This window comes from Aythya marila (genome assembly GCF_965140915.1).
Source record: "Aythya marila genome assembly, chromosome: 1".
Classification (NCBI taxonomy): Eukaryota; Metazoa; Chordata; class Aves; order Anseriformes; family Anatidae; genus Aythya; species Aythya marila.
The window spans coordinates 159952976-159977628 of record NC_139042.1 but is presented as its reverse complement, the minus strand read 5'-3'; the positions used below and the strand labels follow the sequence as shown (position 1 = coordinate 159977628).

Here is a 24653-nt window from a genome sequence, read left to right as displayed (position 1 = left end):
CACAAGTCCTGTGAGGAGTGGCTGAGGGAACTGGCGTTGGTTAGTCTGGAGAAGAGGAGGCTCAGGGAAGACCTTATTGCTCTCTACAACTACGTGAAAGGAAGGTGAGGGGAGCTGGGGGTTGGCCTCTTCTTGTAGATAACTTGTGATAGGACTAGAGGGAATGGCCTCAATTTGCTCCAGGGGAGGTTCAGGTTGGAAATTAGGAGTCACTTCTTCTCAGAGAGAGCAGTCAGGCATTGGGATGGGTTGCCCAGGGAGGTGGACCCAAGTGCAGCACCCTGCACTTGGCCTTGTTGAATGTCATGGGATTGGCCTCGGCCCATCAATCCAGCCTATCCAGATCTCTGTGCCATCCAGCCAGTTCTTCACCTAGCATGCTGTACACCTGTCCAAGCCATGAGTTTCTCCAGGACAAAGTTACCCACAAGATGCACAAAACAGATGACACAATCCATGCATTCAGTACAAATGGCTCAGGTCTCTAATTCTGAGAACTACCAGTGAACAAAGTAGAACAAAAAATATTAATAGCAAATGGATTCAACCAGTAATTCAGAAAGATTAAAGAAATCAAGTCAAACGCAAAAAGATATACCAGCCAAATTGCCCTTGAACATCTAATTGGGAAAATCCCTTTCTTACAAGTATCCAAGATAGGTTGACAGAGGGGTTCACTGAATGTTGAGGTTATTTATTGTACAGACATTCACAGATTCTCCTCTTAATTATGCCGGTACTGATTGTTGCAAAGACAAATTCTGTTTGCAGGTGAGAGAAGGGCTAAGATAGGTTAATTTGTCAAGGCAGGGCACTGGAACAACACTGTTTCTATGGCTCCAGCCAGCTTGATTGTCATTGAAGCTACCTGAAGTTTCCTTACATAGCTGCTAACTGCACCACGTAAATATACTCCCCAAAGCCGAGAGACTGCACTGCTATAGGCTTATTTGAAGAAACTGCTTCTAGTTATAGGTTAATATGTTTTATTACTTCTAGAGAGGATTCCATATTAACAGATATTTAATTATCAAGAATAGAGTAAGCATACTCAAATCACTTGACAAAACAGGAACTTTTTTTCAATGACATTTAATAAAGAGTATTACCTACTACTATACTCATAAGGCTAGTAATTGTGCTCAGTTCTCCTCAGCAATAAAAGACAGCGAATAAGTACTAAATAAATGTAATATTAAAACATACCATGATCCATTGTCACCCGATTAGTTAGTGTGCAGACACAGGATGAGTTTTCCAGTGCTATTTCACAAAATATTTCAATAGGTTTTACAATTTCTATCATGCAGGAAGTAAGGGGTTTGCTTATGCTTGTAGACACAGCGACCTATAAAACAATAAAAACATAAAAATATAACATATTTCTTGTAAAAATTGTTAACTTGTCATCTTTTTTTTAACAGAAAACTTGAAACTATGAAATGCAGGAAAGAAAATTTTTATGGCAGAAGCAGACGGTTCATTAGGTAGCCTCTCCAAGGAGAGGACCTCTCCCAACAGGAAAAACAATACAAAGAGTCCTGAAAGGAACAGCATTGCTTACTTATGGAAATTAAATGGATCTCTAAGGTATGTGAGGGGAGCATTCGGGAATATTTTTGATCTAAAAAAAAAAAGAATTTTGCTATAAAAGTATTATATGCTGTTATAATTCCTTCAAAATATTTGAGCAAGAGCATTCAAGTCCTCACAGAGAGCCTACATTTGCATCCATATCCAAAATGCACTTAATTATGAAACAGAATTTGTCTTGTAATTAATTATTCTTTGTTTCTCGCTGAGAGTGCTTTACAAATATGAACACACTAATGCATTCAATCAGGAAACCAGAAACAATAGCATGCAGATTAAGTGGCCGGTCACAATACTTGATAATCAAATACTCAAGGCTATGTTTGCTGTGAACAGATACCGAGTAAATACTAATATCAAGCACTTAAAGACGCATTTGTGTTAGCATATGCGCCCCAGTGAATGTTTTGTAACTTGTTACAAAGCTCAGAACTTACATAATGCACTCAATCCATATTCACTGGGAATATGAAAATAGCTGATAGTGATATAATGGAAAAGTTCTCTTTGTCAGCATAGTGAATCTTTGAGTCAACATCATGAAGTATAGCTTCAAGATACATTTTATGGGAGAGGAAAAGAACATCTGTCTGATCTACATATTCAGCATACTGAGATTTCCAGTACTTTTGCCAATTGTTGAGGTAAGAAGGACATACATATGGAATGTAGTGACAAAAGAGGGGAAGCGGCAATAAGTGACAAAATGACACGTTTTAAGTCACAATAAACAAATACACATAAAATTGGGTGTACATACCTGATTTCTCTCAGGGAAACTTAGCAGGATTTTCAGATCTTTATCAGGTGCATGTGAAATGTTATACCAACCCTTTGTGCTGTTTGAACGTGTACAATTTTCTTTTAATGTGCACCTAAAATTATACATAAAATTATACTAGCTTCCTTACGATGGCTTTGATTTCAGACACTGTACTTCAACTTATTTAGTATGCTATTGATTTTTTACAGCAACACTATTGATTTTTTTACAGGAATATGGTTAAAACTGCAAAAAGCTCCAGGGAAACAACCAGCAAAATCTTCTGCTTATCAGAATAAATTACTCTGCATTGATATATGCTCTAGGGTCTTCATTACGTCAACAGAACTTAAACATATACAAGATACTTGGCTAGTAACAAGGGACGTGGTAGCCTGAGATGGAATTCATCACCCCCACTTTCAACTACTTCATTGTACAGCTCTAGATCTGACCCCTTTTCACTCTAGACTCAATGGGGAGAAATATGCTCTTTCAGGGTAAGATTCTCCTAAGTTATTTTGGACATTCACACAAAAATGAAATGAATCACACTATAGATTCTGCTGCTTCTCTCTAATAAGACTAAGAGGAGACGGGGATGAAACTCAGACGTGGAGCTGGGATTTGAATGTGTAGAGCTGAGATGAATTCTTTTTCCTAATCACCTCTATTGTCCACTGATGTGAATGGTAAACTTTGCTCTTGGTTAAAAACACCTGTTTTGAAAAGGTAGTTCTAAATAGATTTCTCCATCTTCAGTAATAAATTAATTTCAGAAGAAGGATGGCAAATAGTAAACAAGAATGTTGTAAATGTCAAATTGCAGGAAAGAAAAACTATACAACAGCACAAAATTAAGTAAGAAGGAGGGAACACCAGGATATATAAGTACTATAAGAATAATACATATTAAAGCATGCAATAAAAAAAGAGAATCTTGGAATACAAATTAGATAGACAGTCACTGAGTCTGAAAGATGAATCTTTAAAATACTGTCTGTTGCGAACAGCTAATGAACAATTCATAGATTAACTTCAAGTAATTTCCTATAGCTAGCAAGTAAGGACAAGTTACTGCCAAATGCATATAACTTAATATTTTAATATGAATTTGAATATTCATAAATGTGATACTTAATGCTTTAATAATAATACTTTTCTACAAAAGGTAGAAGCATGTCTTGCTTCAATCATGTGACCAGTGACATGTTTATTAGGGAACTAGTCTTTTGCTAAAAACTAGAAATGTGGACATTCTTGCAGAGCGTGGACCTTGATATAATTTTTCCATTAGGAGCTCACTGTTTAAACATAATTCACAATGTTTTTGTTCTTTGGAAGGAGTAACACATAAAAGACTTTCAAGAAACATGTCCACCACTTTCCAAAATGCCCCAAATAACCCCACAAACAATACAAACCCTAAGGCCACCTTCTCTGTAAATTAAGATGTTGGCAATAGCAATGAAGTTAATCACAGGGTCACTTCCTTTGTGGTCTAACTGAGGAAACCGCTATGTAAGAGCCTGGTGGAGCTTTGCATCTGAATACATTCAAAACACAACTACACTGTCAGAAATTGAAAGAATGGCTAACAATCAGGACAAATTGAAGTCTCGTTTATATCTCTGTTCACCTTACTGAGATCACAAAGGTCCATCAGCACCAGCTTTAGAACTACAAAGGGTGGCTGGGATCTGTCATTAACTCATGTCCGCAAACCAGATGCTCAAATATGTATACATAAATGATTTTCACTGGGAATGAGGCATGGCAGAGAGACATCCAGAAGTTTCTGATGTGCAGAGGATCACACTCTTGACCATGCAAAGCAATATACTTGTCAAATTTGTTACTAAATAAATACATACATTTCAGTGACACTAATATTAACACATTAAAAAAGAAAACAGTTGATAAAGCTGAATATTTAAAACCATCTCAGGACAAAGATAGTTACATTCTTAGACTGACAGAGCAACACAAGGAGGGAGCCAGTCTCCCTAAACTACAATGAAGAATCTAACAATATCATTGCAAAAAATGTACTATCACCTATGACCAAGGTCTGCAACTGTCTATGCCAGGAAAGAAATTGTCTTTTGTTGCTCTAAAAGCTGATCTTTAACTTTCAAACAATTGGCAATGGAAAATAGTCATTTCATAGGAAACAGACACATAAGGGGAAGTAGAGCATCTGATACCTCTCAGCATAAATTTTCACAATTGCTCTGTAGAAGCCAAGAGTAACAAGAAGTCCACCCATTTAAGGATGACATTATTTTGTTGTATTCCTATTTTGAGACAATCTACACTGTTTGCAAGCACACTGTAAGGAATACAACAGACAAATATTATTTGTGAATCACACAGTTCTGAAAATTTACATCCAAATTTATAGAGAAATACTAAGAAAGTAAAAAATATCAATACAGCAAAAGTAGCTGAAAGTTTCTGCAGTCTGGCTTTCTTGGAAAGGTGGAATAGCCCAGACCCTGTCCAACACAAGAGAATTTAGACATAGTATCAAGACAAGACACAAAGCAGAGGGTGAGGTTAATTAATTAACTGGGAGAAGAGAGCAAGTTGAGAGAGCAGGATTCCAAGGCTTCCATGAGAGGCAAAGGGGCACTGTCTGCTTTAAATACCCTTTGGAACTTCAGGTTCAGATTTCAGGCACCCATAGACATACATGTACTGGGTTATTTCCATATTGAAAATACATGTAAAACATCAGTGCCTTGTACTGGAATAATTTCAACATACTTTAGGTAGATCTGATTCATCTATAAAAAATCTATAAACACTAGGAGAAATCACACTATGCAATGACTAATTGTTTTGAATGATTTTAAGGGAAAAGAGGAATTTATATATTTGTCCCTATGGAAGACAGAGTAGACATGGGAAGATTGGCAACATTTTGTTTCATCTGTAATAAAATATGCATATTTTTTCATCAAAATACTGGATTTGAGTTCATGCAGTCTTCAAAATGAAGCCCTGCTATTAAGTTTTATTTAAAAAAATAAGTGCGTATTTAATACAAAATTTATTTTCAAGTGAGAGTATAAAACATATAATTGATCTCTAATTCAAAATAAAAACTTTTGTGACAACACCATGTGCATTTTTTCAAAAAAGAATAAAATATTACATATTGCTATAGTGAACTTTGATAAAAGTATCTGTTAAAAACATGTCCTCTTTTTCTAAAACTTTAATTAGAGCTCTCTCTTCACAAAAACATTTAATGATGCTAAGTGCTAACAATGAAAAAATATGTAGGTGTTGAAGAAGATCCATATTATAGTACTCCATTTTTTCTCCAAAAGAGTAAACTACTTCTTTTTCAACCGGGTGGAAACTTACGGTGATTCCCCTACTAAGTAGGGGATTTACTGACTGAAAACTGTTATTTGTAAGCTCTTTATAAGGTAACTAGATGCCTGACAAGCTTAATGCTGTAACTTATAGAGTCTCTAATAAAACAGGAAAAGAGGATATGAAAAAAAGAACAAACAAACAAAAAAAGCACCCTGGAGAATAAACACCTACTCTCTTCTGATAACCACCTTTGCAAACACAAAGAAGCAAATCTTCAGCAAAATCATGGTAGCAGTGAAACAAAATCAAAATGAGTTGTATTAACCTTTTAAAGGATGCTTACTAGTGGAATTCCTTAAAAATAAATCTTTTAACCAGTTTTACTTCATGTTTTAATCAGTGACAAACTGGCATAAAAATAAGGTATACGCTGGTAACATCAGCTGATGATAGAAAGTTGGGAACATAGCCATGCAGAGTAGGATGAGACTACCACACAGGAAAGCTTAGATAACTTTGAAATGGGATGACATTTCAAAGCACAAGTACAAGAACGTGTACCTACAGCAATAAAAACCTCACAACCCATATGTGCTATAGACTGGAAACTCATCAGTTGGAAAGAAAACAGAGAAACAGAAGGGCCTGGGGGCTTTGTTTGATCATGGATGATTGTGGCCCATCAATATGATGCAGTCATGAAAAAGACATTTATGAACCCAGGACACAGTAAGTAAGGTGCTTCCTGGACAGACCGGGAGGGATTAAAGACCACTGAACAAGCTGAAATCTCTTGTGGAACACTTTGACAGCCCAGGCCGTCCTTATTTTAAAAGGATGCATAAAAACTTCTCAGAAAATCTACTGGAATGGAGTTGAAGAAAGGCGTGCCTTATGTGAAAGGAGCTGTTTCAGCACAGCATTACGAAAGTGAACGGGACTGCAAAACCAGGGAGACAATTAATGTGAGGGACAGGGAAAACCACTGTGGGCACTAGAACAAGTATAACCCCTCAAATAGATACGTGTGTGATGAAAATGAGCAGAGAGATTTTAACCAGGAAAAAAATAAAACATTTGGATAGCCATGCAATCAGAACAAGCAGGACAAAAATCCTATCTAAATTTAAGATGGAGCTTGATCAGTTTACGGTGGCTTTACATTATGTGATTTCTTGCAATTGCCAAGACTAGGCTCGATGACCCAGGAATTGTTTAAATCCAGGCCAAAGACATGCAGTAGCTTTAAAACCTGATTCAAAGAAAGCAGCAAACCTCAAATGCAAGGATGAAGTACTTAGAAACTAATTCTCCTCTAGGCTAGACCAAAGGCAGTGGATCCAAAGCAGGGAATTGTGAATACTGAAGACAACTGAGTGCTCTTTCCCTGTACTAACCTGCAAGAGACTCCCAACTATTAAGATAATTCAAGTATGAGTATACAGTTTTCTCTCTCAATCAATTTAGAAAGCAAAACCATCTGCTCTAAAACCAGAGCAATTTCTTCTTTTTAGCCCAACGTACATTTTATGGATAGATCTCAAAAGTCGGAGGGTTAACATAGGCTGTAAAAGGTACAGAGCTCCTTTGCACATAACAATAAAGTGGCTCATAATTACGGCTATGATTGATTTCATAAAAGTTCAGTAGATACAATCTTGATGCTGAATACCCCCAAGCCTGTAAAAATGTACACTGAGTAATAATGCATTGCTTTTATATGCAAGGCTAAAATACCAGAAAATACCTTCGATTCAAAGAACACCACCCACAGTAGGGATCCTTTGCAGATAAGCATTCTTGCTCGGAAACATATCTACTGCAATTTGCAACTGGTATTCTTCTCACCTAAAACCAAAGAATGCAATAATACACTGAATTATAATAGCCTCCAGAAACAGGGAAATCGAGGGTTACCATTAAAATTCTGACAGCAACCAAGCACGATCCCTTCAGGGAAGTTTCCTTACAGACTCCCCTCTGCCAGGAGACCTTTGGATAGAAATATGCGGCCTATTTTACACACACTGCATTTTGTCATCAGATGATGAAACTCCTCTGACAATGACAATTTGGTTGTACTACTCAAAGGCCAGCATGGACAGAGTAATGCAGGAAAGACTGATTAGCATAGTGAGTTATAGGGAATAATAGAAAGGAGGCGTATTTTACAAATAATGCTCTGCTTAGCAGCATAGTTTTCCTCTCATTAGAACTGAAATTTTTAAATGATAGATGAAGATGCATCCAAAAATGCATGCGCAAAACAAAATGCATCTGTGTTTACATCAACATGTCAGGTAACTGCATGTGCACACTGGAACAAGCGCATGCAACTACTTAGCATGCATGCAAGCAAATGCTATTTCAATAAGCAAATATAATTGTGGCTGTATTGTATATATCTATACTTGTACATTCAGCTTGAATATCCTAGTCAGCCATTTTCAGAAAAGGAAAGGAAAAAGAAAAAGAGAAAGCTGTTTACAAATACAATAATGCTATTAATAACAGTGCTAATTAATACTTTTAATAAGAAAAATGTTCCTGATTCAAACCATTTGTTTACAAATCTGTAAAAATTAAAAGTTTCTATGTTTAGTGAACAGAAAGAAGGATATATAGCTTTCTGCAGAACTGCATTTACTTTTTCCAACTACAAATTTTAAAATTCAATTTAGCTGAAAGTGTTTGAGATTTAATTTCAGAAACTAGACAACATCTTAGACGACTAGCAAGTAGAAAAAAAAGACAGTGTAGATGCCTTATTTAAGCTACAAGAGATGATTAGAAAGGCATTTATTCCTAGAAGCCGTTGCTCCTCTATAACAAGTTGCTCTTGCCAAAGAAAACGCGAGTCTTTCCTTTGAATATTTACATATATTTTTGACAGAAATTTTGAAACCTTCTGCATTTGTGATAGATGGTTTGTATCAGTCAGGAGTTGTCCCACCAACTTACCCACTCTCTCAGACGGCAGGTTAAAATGGTATGTCCACTGCTGGAGAAGGGATCTTACTGTAATGTAAATGAAGGTAACCAAGTGCTGGGTAAAATCCTGTCCGGCTAAGATGGACAGCCAGCCCTTATATTTTCACTTCCATCTTCCCAGCTGCTGGCGAGACCACGGGATTTGCTGAGTTGATGCTCAGCAGCCCCGCTGCAGGACATGCTGCAACGACTACACGGGCTCCTGGGAGCCACTGCTGGGATGCAGCTCTGACTCAGATGCCCACACGCAGCAGCTTCCAGGGATTGCCGGACTCCTTGGCCTCACTATGCGCACACATTAATCACTTCTAATTCTGGGGTTGTTTTGTTTATTTGTTTGTTAAGTCTAGGCCTAACTGAAGATAGTGAGAACTTTATCACTGACTTCATCAGGACTAAGACTTCAAACCCATCTCTCACAAATTAAGAGATTTCTCCACATCAGAAAATGCATAATTGAACAGCAAGCCCTGGCCTACCAATACCTGGATTACCACTTCAGAGGAACTCAATCTCCAAAGAGCCTACAAGTTTTGTTTGCAACCTCCAGGCTTGATTCTGCATGATTCCAGCCTCCAGGAGAAAAAGAGAAAAAAAAGCCTCTCTTGATTGAATGACATAAAATAATCATGGGATTAAGGGCTTTGCTGGATCAGAACAACAGTGGGCAGCACCATGGAAACAGAAGCTCTTCAGAGCTCTGCAGAAATGCAACCAAAACTTAGAGAACATAGCCCAATCTTAGATATAAAGCTGGTAACTGCAGTTTGGATGTTTAAGTTTGGACTCTGACCCATACTGATGCTTCACCTCTAAAGTGTCAGAAATCCTTAGAGCAACAGTTTACTTTTTTATTATTATATTTTTTAATGCTGTGCTTACCTTATTGGCAGATGACAGATAGATGTAGTTATTATCTACTGGATCAAGTCGAAGTTTGGGGAAAATAGAGGTTTCTTCTTTAATTTCATATAAAACCTCTGGGCAGTTAGATTCCATATCCTCATTAAGAATAGCCTAAAACACATGAAAGAAAATGATTCACAAACCCTTTTATTGATCAGTTAGTATTTTAACCAAAAGCCCAATTTCTGTTCTTTCAGTAACTATATCAGAGTCTCTGAGCTGATTTACTATGCCTTGATACTGTTTACTTACTGCACTGGGTCTCACGCTGTGGAAAGATGGAAGACCATCAGAACAGAATTTCTACAACATACACAGCAGACACATTTTGCACTGAACCTAGCACTGCTTTAGTGTATGAAACATCCCACTCACCAAGTATATTCATGATTGTCACAGAAACTGAATGTGGAAGAGACACCTATATCCCCGTCATATTGTGCTAAGTACTCCTATGAGTGGAGAAGAGAGTAGTAGTCCTCAGAAAACAAACTAATATCCAGGTACCCATAATGTAAAAGTGGATCTATGCAAATAATTGACAGCAGTCTTCAAGACAGAAGTTTCTTTGTGGCTTCTGTGAGTATACATCTCAAGTGGTTCTTTCTTATTCTGCTCAACGGTAGTTTTCCACCACCCTTCTCACCAAATTCAACAGAACTAGAGACCACAGAAACTTTAATTTGCAAGTTAATAAGCACACTAACACTGATACAAGTTTCTTCCATAAACATGACTAAACAAGGTCATGTTCATGGTCTCTGCTGTGCTAAGGAGACATGAAAGACTTCAATTCTGTTTTTCATTATCAAAAGCACAGTGTGATCAAATAGACAAAAGCTTTTCAAGCTCTCTATTGTATTCCTTTCCAACTGTCTGCAATAGAAGCAAAAAATTAGAGTCATCCTTTGCAGTGTAGACAGGAAATGTACATTCTAGCAAAACTCGGAAAAAAATAAAGTATAAAAGACCTCTGGCTGGATGGTTGAAAAGTTTGATAGTGAGATAAGATGACTTTCACTTCTAAGCAACTTATTTAAGCTAGCGTAGGTCAACTATATAAGCTAAGGCAAAATTAGCCTTGAATTTTCTCTCTAATGGACAGCCATTCACATCATACAGGCCAACGAACAAATAAATATGCTCTTTGGCCATGCTCCCCAAATCTACCAATATTTAATATTTCCACTGGTAAATGTAAGGGTATGTAGAAGGAGAGTGTCTGCTCCTTTAACGGTACCTGCTCAAGGACCTTTTCCAAGGCAACAAGGAAAAGGGAGACAGTGATGGGAACCAAGTCTGGTCAGTAACAGAAATCGATGAGGGCATGAGACAATGTGGGAATCTTTATTCCAGCAAGGTTATCTGGTAGAGGACTTCTAATCTGGGAGACAGTCACACGACAGAAACATCCCAGTCACACTTGTTGCTGGGCTATCAAACTGCAGGTTCTGGTTTCAGGAAGGTCAATCTGGCCTTTACAGCTGACAAGATTGTGAACCGTGAGAGCCATGGAGACCGGGAGGGTGCAGAAACTGCAGAGTTCTGCAAACCCACAGGGATGTGCAGGGGCAGGAGGGACAAAGAGGTGGGGAAAGGTTTAAAAGGGTATAAAAGGGCCGGTCACGAGTAACAGGGCCTGTCGGTGCACTTGTCTGGCCAAGTCCTGTGTCTGATCACCACTGTCTGTCCTATCTTCTCATATTTTCCCATTAAATCTTTCCTTGACTCTTTCTGTGCGTATTCACACTGTCCCTCAGTGTACATGCTGCAAGGACTACTTGCCAACTCCTGGCCAGACCTGTGTGTGTGTGAGGGAACATCAGTGCCAGCTGCTGGAGTCATGCTGGGAGTGTAGATGTCCCCAGCCTGTGGTGCCAGCAACTGAAGAGAGTGGAGTCCTAGCATCACATACTGGAGTGAGTGGGGTCTTCTGCTCCCTGCCACGGGACAGAGTCGGTCTATGTTCCCAAATCAGCTACTGGGGGGGCCAATGCGGGTGAGGTGAGTACGGGCTCCACACTGGCAGCTGGAGCGGGGCTGTAGGTTGCAGCCCCTGTGCCTGGTGCTGGCTGCTGGAGGGGCCCACGTGTCTGTATCTTCCCCAGCCTGCTGTGTGTGGGGTGTGCCTGTGTATTTGCCAGCAAACTTTAAGCTGGACCAGGCAGCAAGTAGCAGGCACCTTGGATCCAGGTCGGGTATCAGGTGGGCAGGGAGTCCATGCTGGTACGCCCGGGGGGACCTGAGAATGCAGTGTGCATGAGGGACGAGTCTGTGAGTGCTGCGTGTGTGCAGCAGACTTCAGGCTGGAGCAGCCAGTAGGCCACCCGTAAAGTGGGTAAGCAGGCCCAGAATCCAGTCACGGGTGCTAGGCAGACTGAGCAGCCATGCCAGTACTTGAAGGATCCACACGTGTGTGCCTGTGAACCTGGAGAGTGCTGTGAGTGTGCCTGCACCAGTGACCTTCCGGCTCTAACAGCTGGAGGAGGAACGGGCCTCATCTGTGTGTCTGTGTTTTACATGAGGCCTGTGTGTAAGTGCTGCTGAAGGCAGCCTGTGTCTCTCTGGATACATGCTCAGCTTTGCTGCTGGTGGGACCTGCAAAGGGGAAGGCAGCAGCCACATCCCCAGCCTGGGCTGAGACCCTGGGACCACAGGCACCAGGCTGGGTCCCAGCGGTCCTTCGTTGGAGCGACTACAGGGGATAGCCACGCTCTTTACCTCACTTAACAGAAAATCAAAGCAAAGAAGTAAACAAAAGACAGAGTAAATGAGAACTCCACAGTCCATAAATTGATTACCGTGGGCATTAGCAGATTAATGAAATGCTTCCATGAATTCTAAACAGGGTACATAATTGCTTTTGGAAGTTATCTTGTTCTCCAAGTAACAATGCAGCAGTTACTTCACAAACAAACAAAAAAGAAATTCAGAGATGCAGGGTGGTATATCTGTTTATAATCCAGTTCCTAAACAATAGGAAAAAATACCGCATGTGAGCATGGTAGTAGCTGATGCAGAAGGGAGAAATTCCCACACTCCACTTACCTTCAGTAACTGTCCATCATCTGTTCCCAGAAAGAGAACTATCTGATTTAAAACAACTGTGCCATAAACAGCCGCTAATCCAGAGTGAATCAAGGTAGGTGATTTCTTGATTGATCGTTCCTCCTGAAAATCAGATATAGGAGAAAATCATTACAAAACTATTCACCTGTAATGCAAAATGTTAATTAAAAAAAAAAAAAAAAGAGAGAGAATCCCTGGAAAGATTCTCAGAAAACTCAACTTCAGAAAATAGTGTGGGTGACATTTTTATTCTGGCAGAATTTCAGAGCAACATATCTTTGGAAATGTCACAGAAAACTACTTTTTTTATACATGGCAACTGGTCATATTCATGATAGGGATTACATATACTGCAGCTAAACCACTGATCTCAGTGGGACACAAATTTAGTCTAATAGCAGCACATTGCTTTGCAAAAAAAAAATCTCTTTTGGGGGACATAAGGCCCCAGACCTATTCTGGATTGCCAGTACTTCTCAATGAAGCCATGGTTTCCCATCACCTGACATCATGTATTATAAAGGCTACATATACACTCAGCAACCACTTTTAAAGGCATGCAAATGTTCTGGAGAAAGCAGACTTCAAACACACAGCCTTTTTTTTTGTGTGTCAGAAAATGAAGAGCTTCATCTGCCTGCATGGTTTCCTGCTTTACACTAAAGGAAGTTGAGACCTTATTACATAAATATAAAAATTACATAAAGCAGCATAAAGTTCATGTCAAGGAGAGCATAAAAGTATTTCCATGAACTTTAAAATCAAAATGTTACCTGCAATTCTCTGTCCAAACTGGATGAAGTTAAGAGACAAATGTATGTAAGCAGCTCATGAAAGAAAAAAATGGGTAGGGAATCCCTGTATTTTGTGGAATAAGAAACCCCAAGCCAAATAACCCAGACCTATCACCTTTACTGTAGACAACCAAGTTTTGAAAGGAAGCCCTTACTGTGTGAGAGAGTGGGAGAAGAGCTCAGGCAGAACCAGGTCTTTGGGAACAAGCCCTATATATCAGCATAAAATGCCCAGAATTTTAGCCTCAAGGACAGATCCCTAAAACTACAGGAACCCTCTGAGTATGAGACCTTATTTTGCTTTAACACACAAGACACAGTGTAAGAAGGGACCCTTAATATCTACATTTTGCAGAAACGTGAATGCATTTCCCAAAGTTACGAAGCAAATCTCTAACATGGTAACAGCTGAATCCAGCTCTCCTGCATGCTAGGATGATGGCTTAACCCCAAAAAGCCTTTCCATATAGAAATACATTTTTTTCTGAACAGCAATCCTAAGTCAATTAAAATCTTTTTCAGTCATCTGAATTATTTTAATTAGCTTGCAAGAACGGTCACTTGGAGTAAAAGAAGACTTGATTAACTTTAATATTTAAAGTTTTTTTTTCTTTCTTTTTTTTTTTTTTTTTTCATGCAACAGGAAGAAGACATAGGAACTGTCATGTAGTGGCACAGAACTCCAGTAAAACCCAGTTTGGTATGAGCCTTTAGTGCCACAGAGATCTGTTTTATATATGGGGGAAAAAAATGATTGCAAGCATTTTGAGGTGGAAAAAGCTAACTCACTTTTTTATTAGATCAGAGGGTAACAAACTCCAGCACTGGTGCAGACAATGAGCCCTCACTCAGACCAAGGAGTGAGGAGATGAAGTGTTCCAGGCTTTGATTTCCAAGAGAATTAGGATTTTTTTCTTAGTGCACTGTATAGCAGCGTGAGGAAGACAAACCACCCTAAGTTCCTTGCAGACTCTGTACAATAACATCACAGAAGAAGGGAGGACTCACCCAGTCTCTGAAAAGCTTTGCTGCCAGATTTTATTTTGACCCACATACTAGTAAAATAACTAGTGTCATATCAGTGCATCCTCCTCATCTGACTGAGGAACCAGTACTGACAAGTGTGGAAGCCTCCTCCCCTCACTCTGTTTGCTGGAGGGAGGGTCACTGCGACATTGAGCTAATACAGATAAGGAGAGGAGGAATTTAGATGGTGGGCAGTCACAACAAAAATAGTCTTCTCTCCTTTGCAACCTATTTCTCCAGCATGCCCATTCCCTCCAGGGTGCAGCTGCTGCTTTCACCCTTCTGTCATCCCTCTTCCAAGTGCACTGATTTTTTTAACAAGCCCTTTTACTTCTTCCACTGTGACTAATGGGGTTACAGCACTGTAGGGCCTTCCCAAGCTTTTTCTTTCACAGACAAATCCAGCCCTAAAACATATTTACAGTCTAAACTTCCCTTATACTTGAGGAGTCATTCATCTCCACAGTCATCTATGCTGTAACACTTCCAGGCTCATTCAAACACAAGAAATGCAAAAGAAAAGACAAATACTGCTGCAGACGACTTTTTTTTTTTTCTTTTTTCTTTTTTTTGTAAATTTTTCAGTTCAACCTTCTATTTTATTGTTTTGTTCCCCAAAATCTTCACATAAGCAGGTAAGCTTAGAGATCTCTTGACTTAACTTGCATCTTGCTTTTAAGATCAACCCTTCTGTGCTGTTTGGTTATTGGCACGAAAGGCATTTATACTCATTTCATATTTTGCACCTCTTTTTCAGGTTTATCTCTGAATGATTCCAGCTGCAGCAATCATATTCCCACTTCTAGTTTCTGTCTTGATTTCCTCTTGATTCTTTTACATTGCTCACCTCAGAGGAAAGGGCAGCATTTTAGCTCACTCAACATTCAACATATTGCAGTTGGCCAAAAGGCAAAAATTAAGGATTTGCAAATCCATAGTGAACAAATGGGTGCAGCTATACAAAAGGGCACACAACCTGTGAGCATTGTATAACAATAGCCAACACTGGAACAATACAAAAATGTCTTTCCTAGAGGGAAAAATCTTATGGAAACTCATTCTTCTTCCTGAACTTTACCACCCTTCAAACTCTTCCATCAGTGGCTGCTACATCAGAGGGTAGCAAATACTGGTGCATGCAGTGAGCCTTTATTAATCACAAAGAATCAAGGAGACAAACTGTTCCAAAAATTTATTTCCATCATTTTTTTTAAGTGGTATATAGCATAGCAATGCTGGAGGACAAACCCAGGTGTGCAAACTGCAAAACGTGAGGGAGGGTGGCAGGAAATGTGAGGGTCTTCACAGAGAAAGGTCCTGAGCCTCACGATGCAAGGCAGGAGGGCCAGTCAGAGGCTACCCTCGTGGAAGAGGCTGATGGAGGCTCCTGAGACATGGGAGGCTAGAAACGTGTGACTTCTTGCAGCAGAAGAAATGCTCCTACTCCACCCTCAGTTCTGAATTTACAGAATCAGTGAAGCGCACTACTAAGCAGTGAGGGAGAACAAGCTCCATTAAAAAAGGCTTTGAAACCAACTGGGCTTGAACTGAGCACTAGCAGAGAGAGCAAGAGGAAGTGGTGGGTGACAGTGGTTGGAGATTCCCTTCTGTGAGAGATGAAGGCACACATCTGCTAAACAGTCTTGCTGTTAAAATGGGTTTCTTTTTTTAGGGGCCCTGATCCAGTACATTGCAGAGAGACTGCCAATGATTTTCCATTCCTTAGACTACCACCCACTGTTGCACACCCACATGGACACCTAAGACACTGCCTGTAGCAAATCAGGACTACAAAGCTCTGGGGGCAAAGTGAAGGAGAGAGGACCCCAGGTTTTGTCAGTCCTGCGGGGCCAGTGAAGGGTGATGCTTTCCTGGATTTGCTACCCACAAACAAGGAAGAACTGACCGGAGATGTGACAATCAATGGCAGTCTCTGCTGTAGTACCTATGAGATAACTGAGTTCAGGATCCCAAGGGCAGTGAGGAACGAACAGCAGAGTAGAGACCCCTGGACTTCAGGAGACCAGACTTCAACTTGTTCAGGGAACTGGTTAGTGGGAAAGGATTAAGCCACGGGTCTCTTAAGAAATCTCAACTTACAGAATTTCTAGGGACCAGATGGGATCTGTAGGAAGATGCTGAAAGAGTGATGTTACCTCAAGGTCATTCTCTCATACTTCAGAGATTGTGGAGATCAGAATAAATCTCCAACAACTGAAGAAAGGCAAACATTGCAACCCATCTTCAAAAAGGACAGTGGATGTCATTTACTTTGACTTTAGCAGGCTCTTGACACCATTTCCCACAGCCTTTTTGTATCCAAGTTGAGATGTTGAAGGCTATACAGCAGGACTGAAGGATGGGTCAAAAACTTGATGGATCATCAGGCTCAAGGAGTATCAGTTAATGGTTTGTACTCTACCTACAGATTAGTTATGGGTAGAATTCCTCAGGGAACCTACCCTGGGACATGTCCTACTCAATATCTTTATCAAGAACATGGAGAAATACATGGTGTCAGAGGGACAGGAGATGCACAGCCAAACTCTTTAGTGAGGTGCATGCAGGACAACAAGCAATAATGTCCACAAACTGAAAAAGGGGAGGTTTCCTGTGGATATGACACTTTAAATAAGAAAAATCCTGATGAGGACAATTTTGCAGAATAGGTAGTGCAGTTTCCATCCATGGAGTTTTCAAGCTCCAACAGAACAAAGCCTGGTGCAACCCTGTCTGATCTCGGAGCTGACCCATGCAGGAAGCTGAACTGGAGACCTCCTCTGAAGCTCTTTCCAACCTGAATGACTCTCTGGTCCCAAGGAAGCAAGTCCTCTGTTCAGGAGTCCCCAGGCTCCCAAAATTTCTCACTCAGAACACCTCGTGAAGCCAGACGACAAAAGCAACTCTTCTTCTTACTGGTAATGTGAGAATTTAGAAGTCTCATGTGGCTTACTTCCCACACCAAACATGGGCAAACCGAAACTGGAAATTCACTGCAACTGGGCGGAAATATTCACTCTAGAAATGTTAATTCGATAAGTCTGTCAAACATCAGATGAAATACTAGCAGCCTGGTAATACACAGGAGATGACTTTACTACCGGAAAGTTAATTACAGGGTCAATTTTTGATACCAAATGATATTTACAAGTCTGTAAATCTCTCCTTAAATAAAAGATCATGAATCTTTCGGAATGAGTTGCCAGACAAATTCAAATGTCATTCCTGCAAATTAATGGTCATGATTAAACTGATGCAACTCCGGTGACTTCAACACCTGAATCTACCAGCTAAGATTTGTCCCAGGGTTACAAATTATGCTCGATAAATTAAGGAGCACATACCGACTCACAGACTTAGCACCCACTGAATAACACAAAAATTCAAAGAACAGGCTGTTATGTATCCTTACTTGCATTAAATAGCAGATGAAGATTCAACAGAAATATCATTTAGCAACCGTCTCAGCCTATCTGTGATCCACAAGATCCTGGGATCTCTGGGAGAGATCTGAGAATCTAGTAGCTCCTGTTCAGCCACGGAACAACAGAAGCAAAGCCCTTCTTAAAGCTCATGAGCTTCTGGAACAAGTTTGTGAAAGATTCCAGCATGCCTTGTATGTCCTGGCTAAGGAGCTTCTACTTCATAATTATGATCCACCAAAAATGTTTGTTAGTGCTCAGTCACGCTTCTGAAAAGAAACTGAGAAAAAGATTTGGCAACTTCAGATGTAATGACTATGGAAATTGTGAAGATGATGTACTTATGTACACATAGTTTACGCTATCAAGTTCAATAACATACACCTCAACAGTGTACATAAGCAGATATACTCAAAATGAAGAGATATGGATAAGAGGAAAACAAGTTGAATATAAAATTGCAAAATATTTTCACAGTTTCATCTAAGACGTCACTTTTCTCTTGCTTGTTACAGATCATGTTTCTGGAAATAACAATGTTGCATACATCCAGAATAAACACAGCCAAGTAGGACAAAATGCTCTGTGCATTGCATTTCTCGTATACTGCAATAAATTAAGCGAAATTAGCTTCTTCTCATAAGCAGAGATTCCAAAGAATTTGTAGGAGTCAAATAGTTTTTGATACAGCTGGTAAGCAAAGATCTTAAAAATAACTGATTTTGAATGACAGAGTCAAATCCAGCATCAAATCTTACTGCAAATGTCTACGCGGGCCTAAGTCGTGGTCCGCGAGCAGAGACCACACACCTACCTACCATGAGCTCCTGCAGGACGGTAAGCAGTTTGGCACCAATCCAGGGAGGTACTCAAGTTCACACTTAACCTTAAATGCATGGGCATCTCCTGTGAAGATGACAGAACTACTCGTATGCCTAATGTTAAATATGCTCTTAAGTGCTTTACTGGGATAGGGCCAGAAAGCTCGGTACCTTACAGGAATGAGCTCACGGTAGGGCGTGCAGCAATAGCACGGCAGGGATGTCAGGAGCACAAACACCTCCGGGTGAGCCCCTCTTGCAATGTGCCATTCAGAATCGCAGTGCCAACACAGTGCAAGCACAAGCAGCTGCGTGGGTACAGAGAGGGATGAGGATGTCTTGCCTAAGAGTAATCAGAGTAATTACAGAAATGTGAGGAATGACAGGATCGGAAGGAAGATAAACTGCCACCGATCCCTGACATACTCTCACTAAAAACCATATTCCTGCAGTGAGGAAATTGTATTTGCAGTCCCTACACAAACTGACAGGATGTGTCCGTGCACACACACACCTCATCACATCATGTCTGAACTCGACAGTTCAAGTGCACCCAGCAAAGGCAATTAAGACCCGCAGCACACTACAGTGCTTAACATCTTCAACACAAACGTCAGGATCATGTTTGACAAGGTCCACCAGCCACAGACACCATCCAGGTCTTGAATTCCAGGTGATCATCATGTTATAGCACACTCTTTTCCTCTGTCCCAACACCGTCTTCAAAAGACTGGACACAGAGGCACATGTAAGCACTGCTGCTTGTCTACACACCCCCTACAACATGCTCCCGATGCTCTGTGCTCCAAAGCCACCCTTTCTGGCCACAGCCCGTGCCAGGGATGGCACACAACTTCCTCGCATGCTGCGTGCTGTCTGACGCGCTGCGCGCTATCTCCCTGCCAGCTCCGTACTCTGCACGCTTCTGAGTCAGAGAAGGGTATGTTCCACTTTCGCAGGGACTCATGATTTGGTGAGAGACAGTAGAAGGATCTGGACTCAAACAACCCAGAAGCAGCAGCATATGGGCCTGTCATCTACAAAAGCATTCTGCATTAGCCTAGCCTAACCTTCTGTACTATAAAAAACATATTACAGCTGAACTAGATGCATTTATTTATATGTTTATAAACTATAAGCACATATCATTAGCTTAAAAAAGGGAACACAGTTAGTCATGTAACGCTACAGGTCGTATTACTACACAACACCCCGATGTCCTGTGATCACACAAAATATTAAAATACCATTATCCCATCGGTGGTAAACTGTACGTACTGTTGTGCCAAAATACCATGATTAATGACATCACTGTAGTTAGGGACATAATGTCAGGCAATCACTTTGGTCCTTTTTAATGTTGGGATTCTTCAGCACCGTGCCCAAATATAATGTACATTTCCAGGAGGGAGACAAGATTTTGGGGTTATGAAAGTAACTTTGGAGTAACAGAAGTCCAATGTAAATCAGACAGATCCTTTGATCTGTCTGATCAGTGGATCACTGACTTTCTGTATTCAGCTGTTTGGATGTGATGGAGAGAGGAGACTGAGAGGAGCACAGGTCAGGGACATATCTGCCTCACCTGACATGTGCTACCTTACCCTGTGAATTCCCAGGGACTCCTCTGGAATTTGTAGCACGAGGCTTTGAAAAGTGCTTATAAAGGATCTGCTGCCCAGGGAGGTTTCATTTTTCTACTTCTGCATGCTCAGAAAGCACCTTCTGAAGAAAACCCATGAGTAATTAGAAATAAGGAATGCAAATTGCAAATCCAACTAGCAAGCAGATATTTGGGGATGAGGATGAGACTTCTGATTCATTCAGCAAGTTTGCCTTGTGAGAGCACCATAATCACGCACTAAGTTACAAATTGGCACTGGATATAAGAGAACTGGCTCTGGCTCTGTTGTGAGAGTTTCACTATTTACTTCAGCACAGTTGTTTCACCCACATGGTGAAATGGGTGTTCCCATTCATAATGACATCCTCTGACACTGGCAGTGGTGTTGCAATTCAGCAGGGAACTGAGCAGAATGAATCATATGTGCCCTCTGGTAGCTTTTATTTGGAAGAATCTCGGCACTCTGCTTTGCTGTGGGCTACATTTTGTTGCCCAGGAGAGACTACTACACTTCTTTCAAGGAGTTTCCAGCAAACTCCTGTCATAACAGTGTAAGGATTCAGGGGTTAAGCTGCAGACTCCACAGATGGCTCTGGAGCTGCAAAAAGATACGGCTTGCTTTACGATGGCTTGCTCGATCCCCTGTGGTTCCCCCTGGTACTTTTCAGCATTGTTCCTTTCTCCACAGCTCTGAAAAGACTCTGAGTGTGACTTGAAAGCACGGATGGGCCTTGCAAAAGCACCTTCTTGTCCTGAATTACATTTTTAGCTTCCCGAATTTCCTTTTTAGTTCATTTCTTTACGAGCTGCCAAGGCCACAGCAAAGCAGGTAGCCTTGCCCACCCTCTCTCCATGTGCACAGGCCACCCTACAAAAGAGGAAGGAGTTCACGAGACAGTGGTACAGAAAGAGCTGACCAGGGGATCTCCATGGGGTACCGCTTACCTCTGAAAATGTAACCACTGAGACAACAAATACACACTGGCTACTGCTGTCTGCTGTGCGTGCTTGTCTGGGGGGCTTGCGGGCCCTTTTGAGCAAGGCCAGTCCCAGGAGGTCTGGAGAACACCCGCCACCGAGCAAGCAAGCATAAATAACTCGTGAGCAATGGGCATAACAACAAGCACAGCCCAGTGCACAGGAGTCAAAGTGATGGGCTTTTTTTCCATTTCTGATGTAGCTGCAATGACACGAGATGTGAATGCACAGAATAAGGTAGGAGATGCTTTATCTAGGCTCTGTGGAAAATAAAATGAGGTATGACTAATTCTTGGCAGAAAAGGGCGCACTGAGTGAACAGCCCGAGTCTTGAGCCTGACCCAGCATGCCCTCAGGTGTTCCCTCAGACACATCCTTCCTGAGACATAGCTGGGAAGGACGCTCCAGGATCTGCTAAGGGATCGTCTCTTTAGAAACAGAAAGCGCCGCGCAGATCTTCAGGGCTGCCAGCGCCAGGGCTGATGCGCAAAGCCGAGCGCGGCTCTGAAGTTCCCCTGAACTTTGCACACCTTTGGGTCCCCTCGCCGGGGACAGCCCTCGAGTCATGCACAGCAGCACCGGCAAAAGCAGCACCAGCGACAAGACCGGCATGCAGGGCGAAAGCTTAGCAAAACCCCGGCCAGACTTACGCAGTGGTTCTCGTTGACGGCGAAGTGCGTGGAGGCGCAGGCTTGCTCCCTCATCTCCTCCATCCCGAAGATGCAGACGGCGGTGGCGTTCCAGGTCTTGGCGCTGTGGCTGTGGTTGAAGACGCCCACCCACCAGCCCTTCGCGCCCTGGCGGACGAGGCTGGAGGACACGATCAGGCTCCTGCAGCCGCAGTCCAGGTACACCTGGCCTCGCAGGGAGAAGCCGCGCTCCGAGGGCTGCAGCTGGTGCAGCACGGCCATGCTGGGCGGCTCCGGGTCCGTGCCCGACTTGGCCTTCCAGCGGTAGTAGGGGAAGAAGAGGTGGCCGCCCCACCACAGCGCGTCGACGAAGTGCAGCGGCTCCACGTCGTACTTGATGATGCCCAGCTCCTCGCTGGGCAGCAGCGAGTCGGTGGGGCGCACGGTGATGGCGGTGGTCTGGTCGGACTCGGAGGGCTCGCAGCCCTCCCTGGCCTCGCGGCGCCCGGCCGAGTAGGTGGCCGCCACCGCCAGGTACCAGGCGCCGGCCTGCTGGAACACCACGCCGGCCGTGGAGCCGCCGGGCAGGCAGCTCACCACCTCGGTGCGGTTGAAGCGCTGGCGGTAGGCCGGGCGCTCCCACACCTCGCAGCTGCCCGACGCCCGCGTCCAGCCGGCCAGCAGCACGCCGCCGCCGCCGGGCTCCTCGTAGGGCAGCAGCAGCTTGCTGCGCACCCCGGGGGGCTCCCCGCAGCCCGAGCCCGAGCCCTCCGCCAGCGGCGGCACCCGGCGGCGCGGCCGCAGCTCGGGCAGCAGCTCGTACAGGCAGCTGCCGCCGGCCACCAGCACGCCGCCGCCGCTCACCTCGATGTTGTCGATGGGGGCCCCCGGCAGCTCGAACGACTGCGGGCCGCCGGCGCCCGCCAGCGCCGCCAGCAGGGCCGGCAGCAGCCAGCCCAGCCCCAGCCCCAGCCCCAGCCCCAGCCCCAGCCCCAGCCCGGCCGGCGGCGCCATGGGCGCGGGCAGCGCGGGGCTCGGCGCCGCGGGGCGCCTTCAGGCGGCGGCGGGCGGCGGGCGACGCTGCGCCATGCTGCGCCCCGGGCCGGCCGCCGCCGCCGCCGCCTCCTCCTCCTCCTCCTCCTCCTCCTCCTCCTCCTCGGCGGGGCGGGGAGGAGAGGAGAGGAGAGGAGGGGGCGCGGTGCGGGAGCGGTGGGCCGGGCTCCTCCGGGAGGGCTGCCCAGGCACCTCGCCGCCCTGCGGCGCCGCTCGCCTCGCCTCGCCTCGCCTCGCTTCCCCTCCTTCGCTCCCTCCCTCCCTTCCCTGCCGCCGCTCCCCGCCTCGCCGCGGACGAGGGGCGGGAGGCGGCCCCGCTGCCGGGCGTGCGGGGGGACGGGGAGGGGAGGGGAAGCAGGGGAGGGGGCGAGGCGGGGCGCCGAGCGCTGCCCACACCCCCCCGAGCCTCGCCGAGCCTCGCCGCCGGGCGTCCCGCGGGGCTGGCACCCCCTCGGGGCACCCCCGGCAGGGCTCCGGGCCCGCAGCCCCGCGGGGGTCGCTGCCGGGGTCCGCCGGGAGCCGGCGGCCGGGGAACAAAGAGCCGCGGGGTGCGGGCACAACGCCCCGCTCCGCCCTGCCCGGCAGGCAAGGGGCTTCTGCCACGGTTGGGCACGGAAAGGGGGCTGTGGAAGCTGGCAGAGACCCGTTTCTGTCCTCGCCGTTGGGTTTCCCTTTGAGGTCTGGGTGAGCATGGGCATACAACCCACGGCCCCTTCTACTGGGAAGAGGACGCAGTTCTCCAAGCCGACACCACTTTCTCTAACACCGGCCCTCCATTTACACTGCTTTTGCCCCAAAGTGGCTTTACAGCAGGACAAAGTAAGAACTAGAACAAACATATCCCCTGTACTAATGAGTTGAGCACCATATTTCCAAGTAGGAAGCACCGGGGCAGTTAGCGAATTTGTGTCCTCTTTCTCCATTTCCGTACAAGAATCATTGTGCAAGAATTGCTGGTGCTCTGGTCAGCAAAAATATTTTACCAACTTGCAGCAATCAGGGGCTAGGACGCACACACCCATCAAGTTCAAAACCCTGCACAACTTGTTTGCTTATCACAGTGGCTACAAAACGTGTCAAAGATCTACAAAATGCACGGGGAGTGTGGAAGAGAATCGTTGCACGAGGATGCGAGGTGTACTGCTAACATACACTGCCTGCAGCTCCCTGCGCGGGACTGAACTTCTTGTCATCTTGTCAGCAGGTAAACAAAGCATTACAGATCATCGTGCCGGTATCACCAAAATAGGCTGTGTACACAAACACAATTTACGCAGCTTTTCAAAGGAGGCTGAACGTGTCACACGAGTGCACCATGTGCTGCCTTGACTTGTCGTGCTCACAACTGTGAGGCTGAGGGAGAGTGAACCCACTTCCTACCTGCAAGGCACCTCTGGTACTGGCCACAGAGCACGTCCAGCATTGTCCCCCTCTGTGGACATCCCTCCAGTCACAAGTCATTGAGCTCTGCATCCGTTGGCTTTCAGGGCTGACCAAATGACCTGTTTCTCTGGATCTTTGTTTAAAACGTACCACATGTACTTCACCGAATGACTGATTTGCTTAAATGGGTGATGCCCCTGACAACCAAGACAGCAATGTTCTGCCTCACGTTTTGCTTGCTGTAGGACTCGTGAAAGATAGCCTGCGCATG

General features: G+C 43.7%; 1 protein-coding gene across 1 annotated transcript in view; it reads right to left on the bottom strand.

Moving 5' to 3' along the window:
- PLXNC1 (plexin C1) overlaps positions 1-23225 on the bottom strand; it is a 69115-nt gene extending 45890 nt beyond the window's left edge. The window contains exons 1-6 of the mRNA XM_082779526.1: positions 21968-23225; positions 12632-12754; positions 9560-9694; positions 7434-7534; positions 2354-2468; positions 1207-1348 (exon numbers count right to left, since the gene is read on the bottom strand). Coding sequence (XP_082635652.1) covers positions 1207-1348; positions 2354-2468; positions 7434-7534; positions 9560-9694; positions 12632-12754; positions 21968-22960 — 1609 coding nt within the window. The 5' untranslated portion in view covers positions 22961-23225. The remainder of the gene's footprint in view (positions 1-1206; positions 1349-2353; positions 2469-7433; positions 7535-9559; positions 9695-12631; positions 12755-21967) is intronic.
- Positions 23226-24653: the final 1428 nt, after the last annotated feature.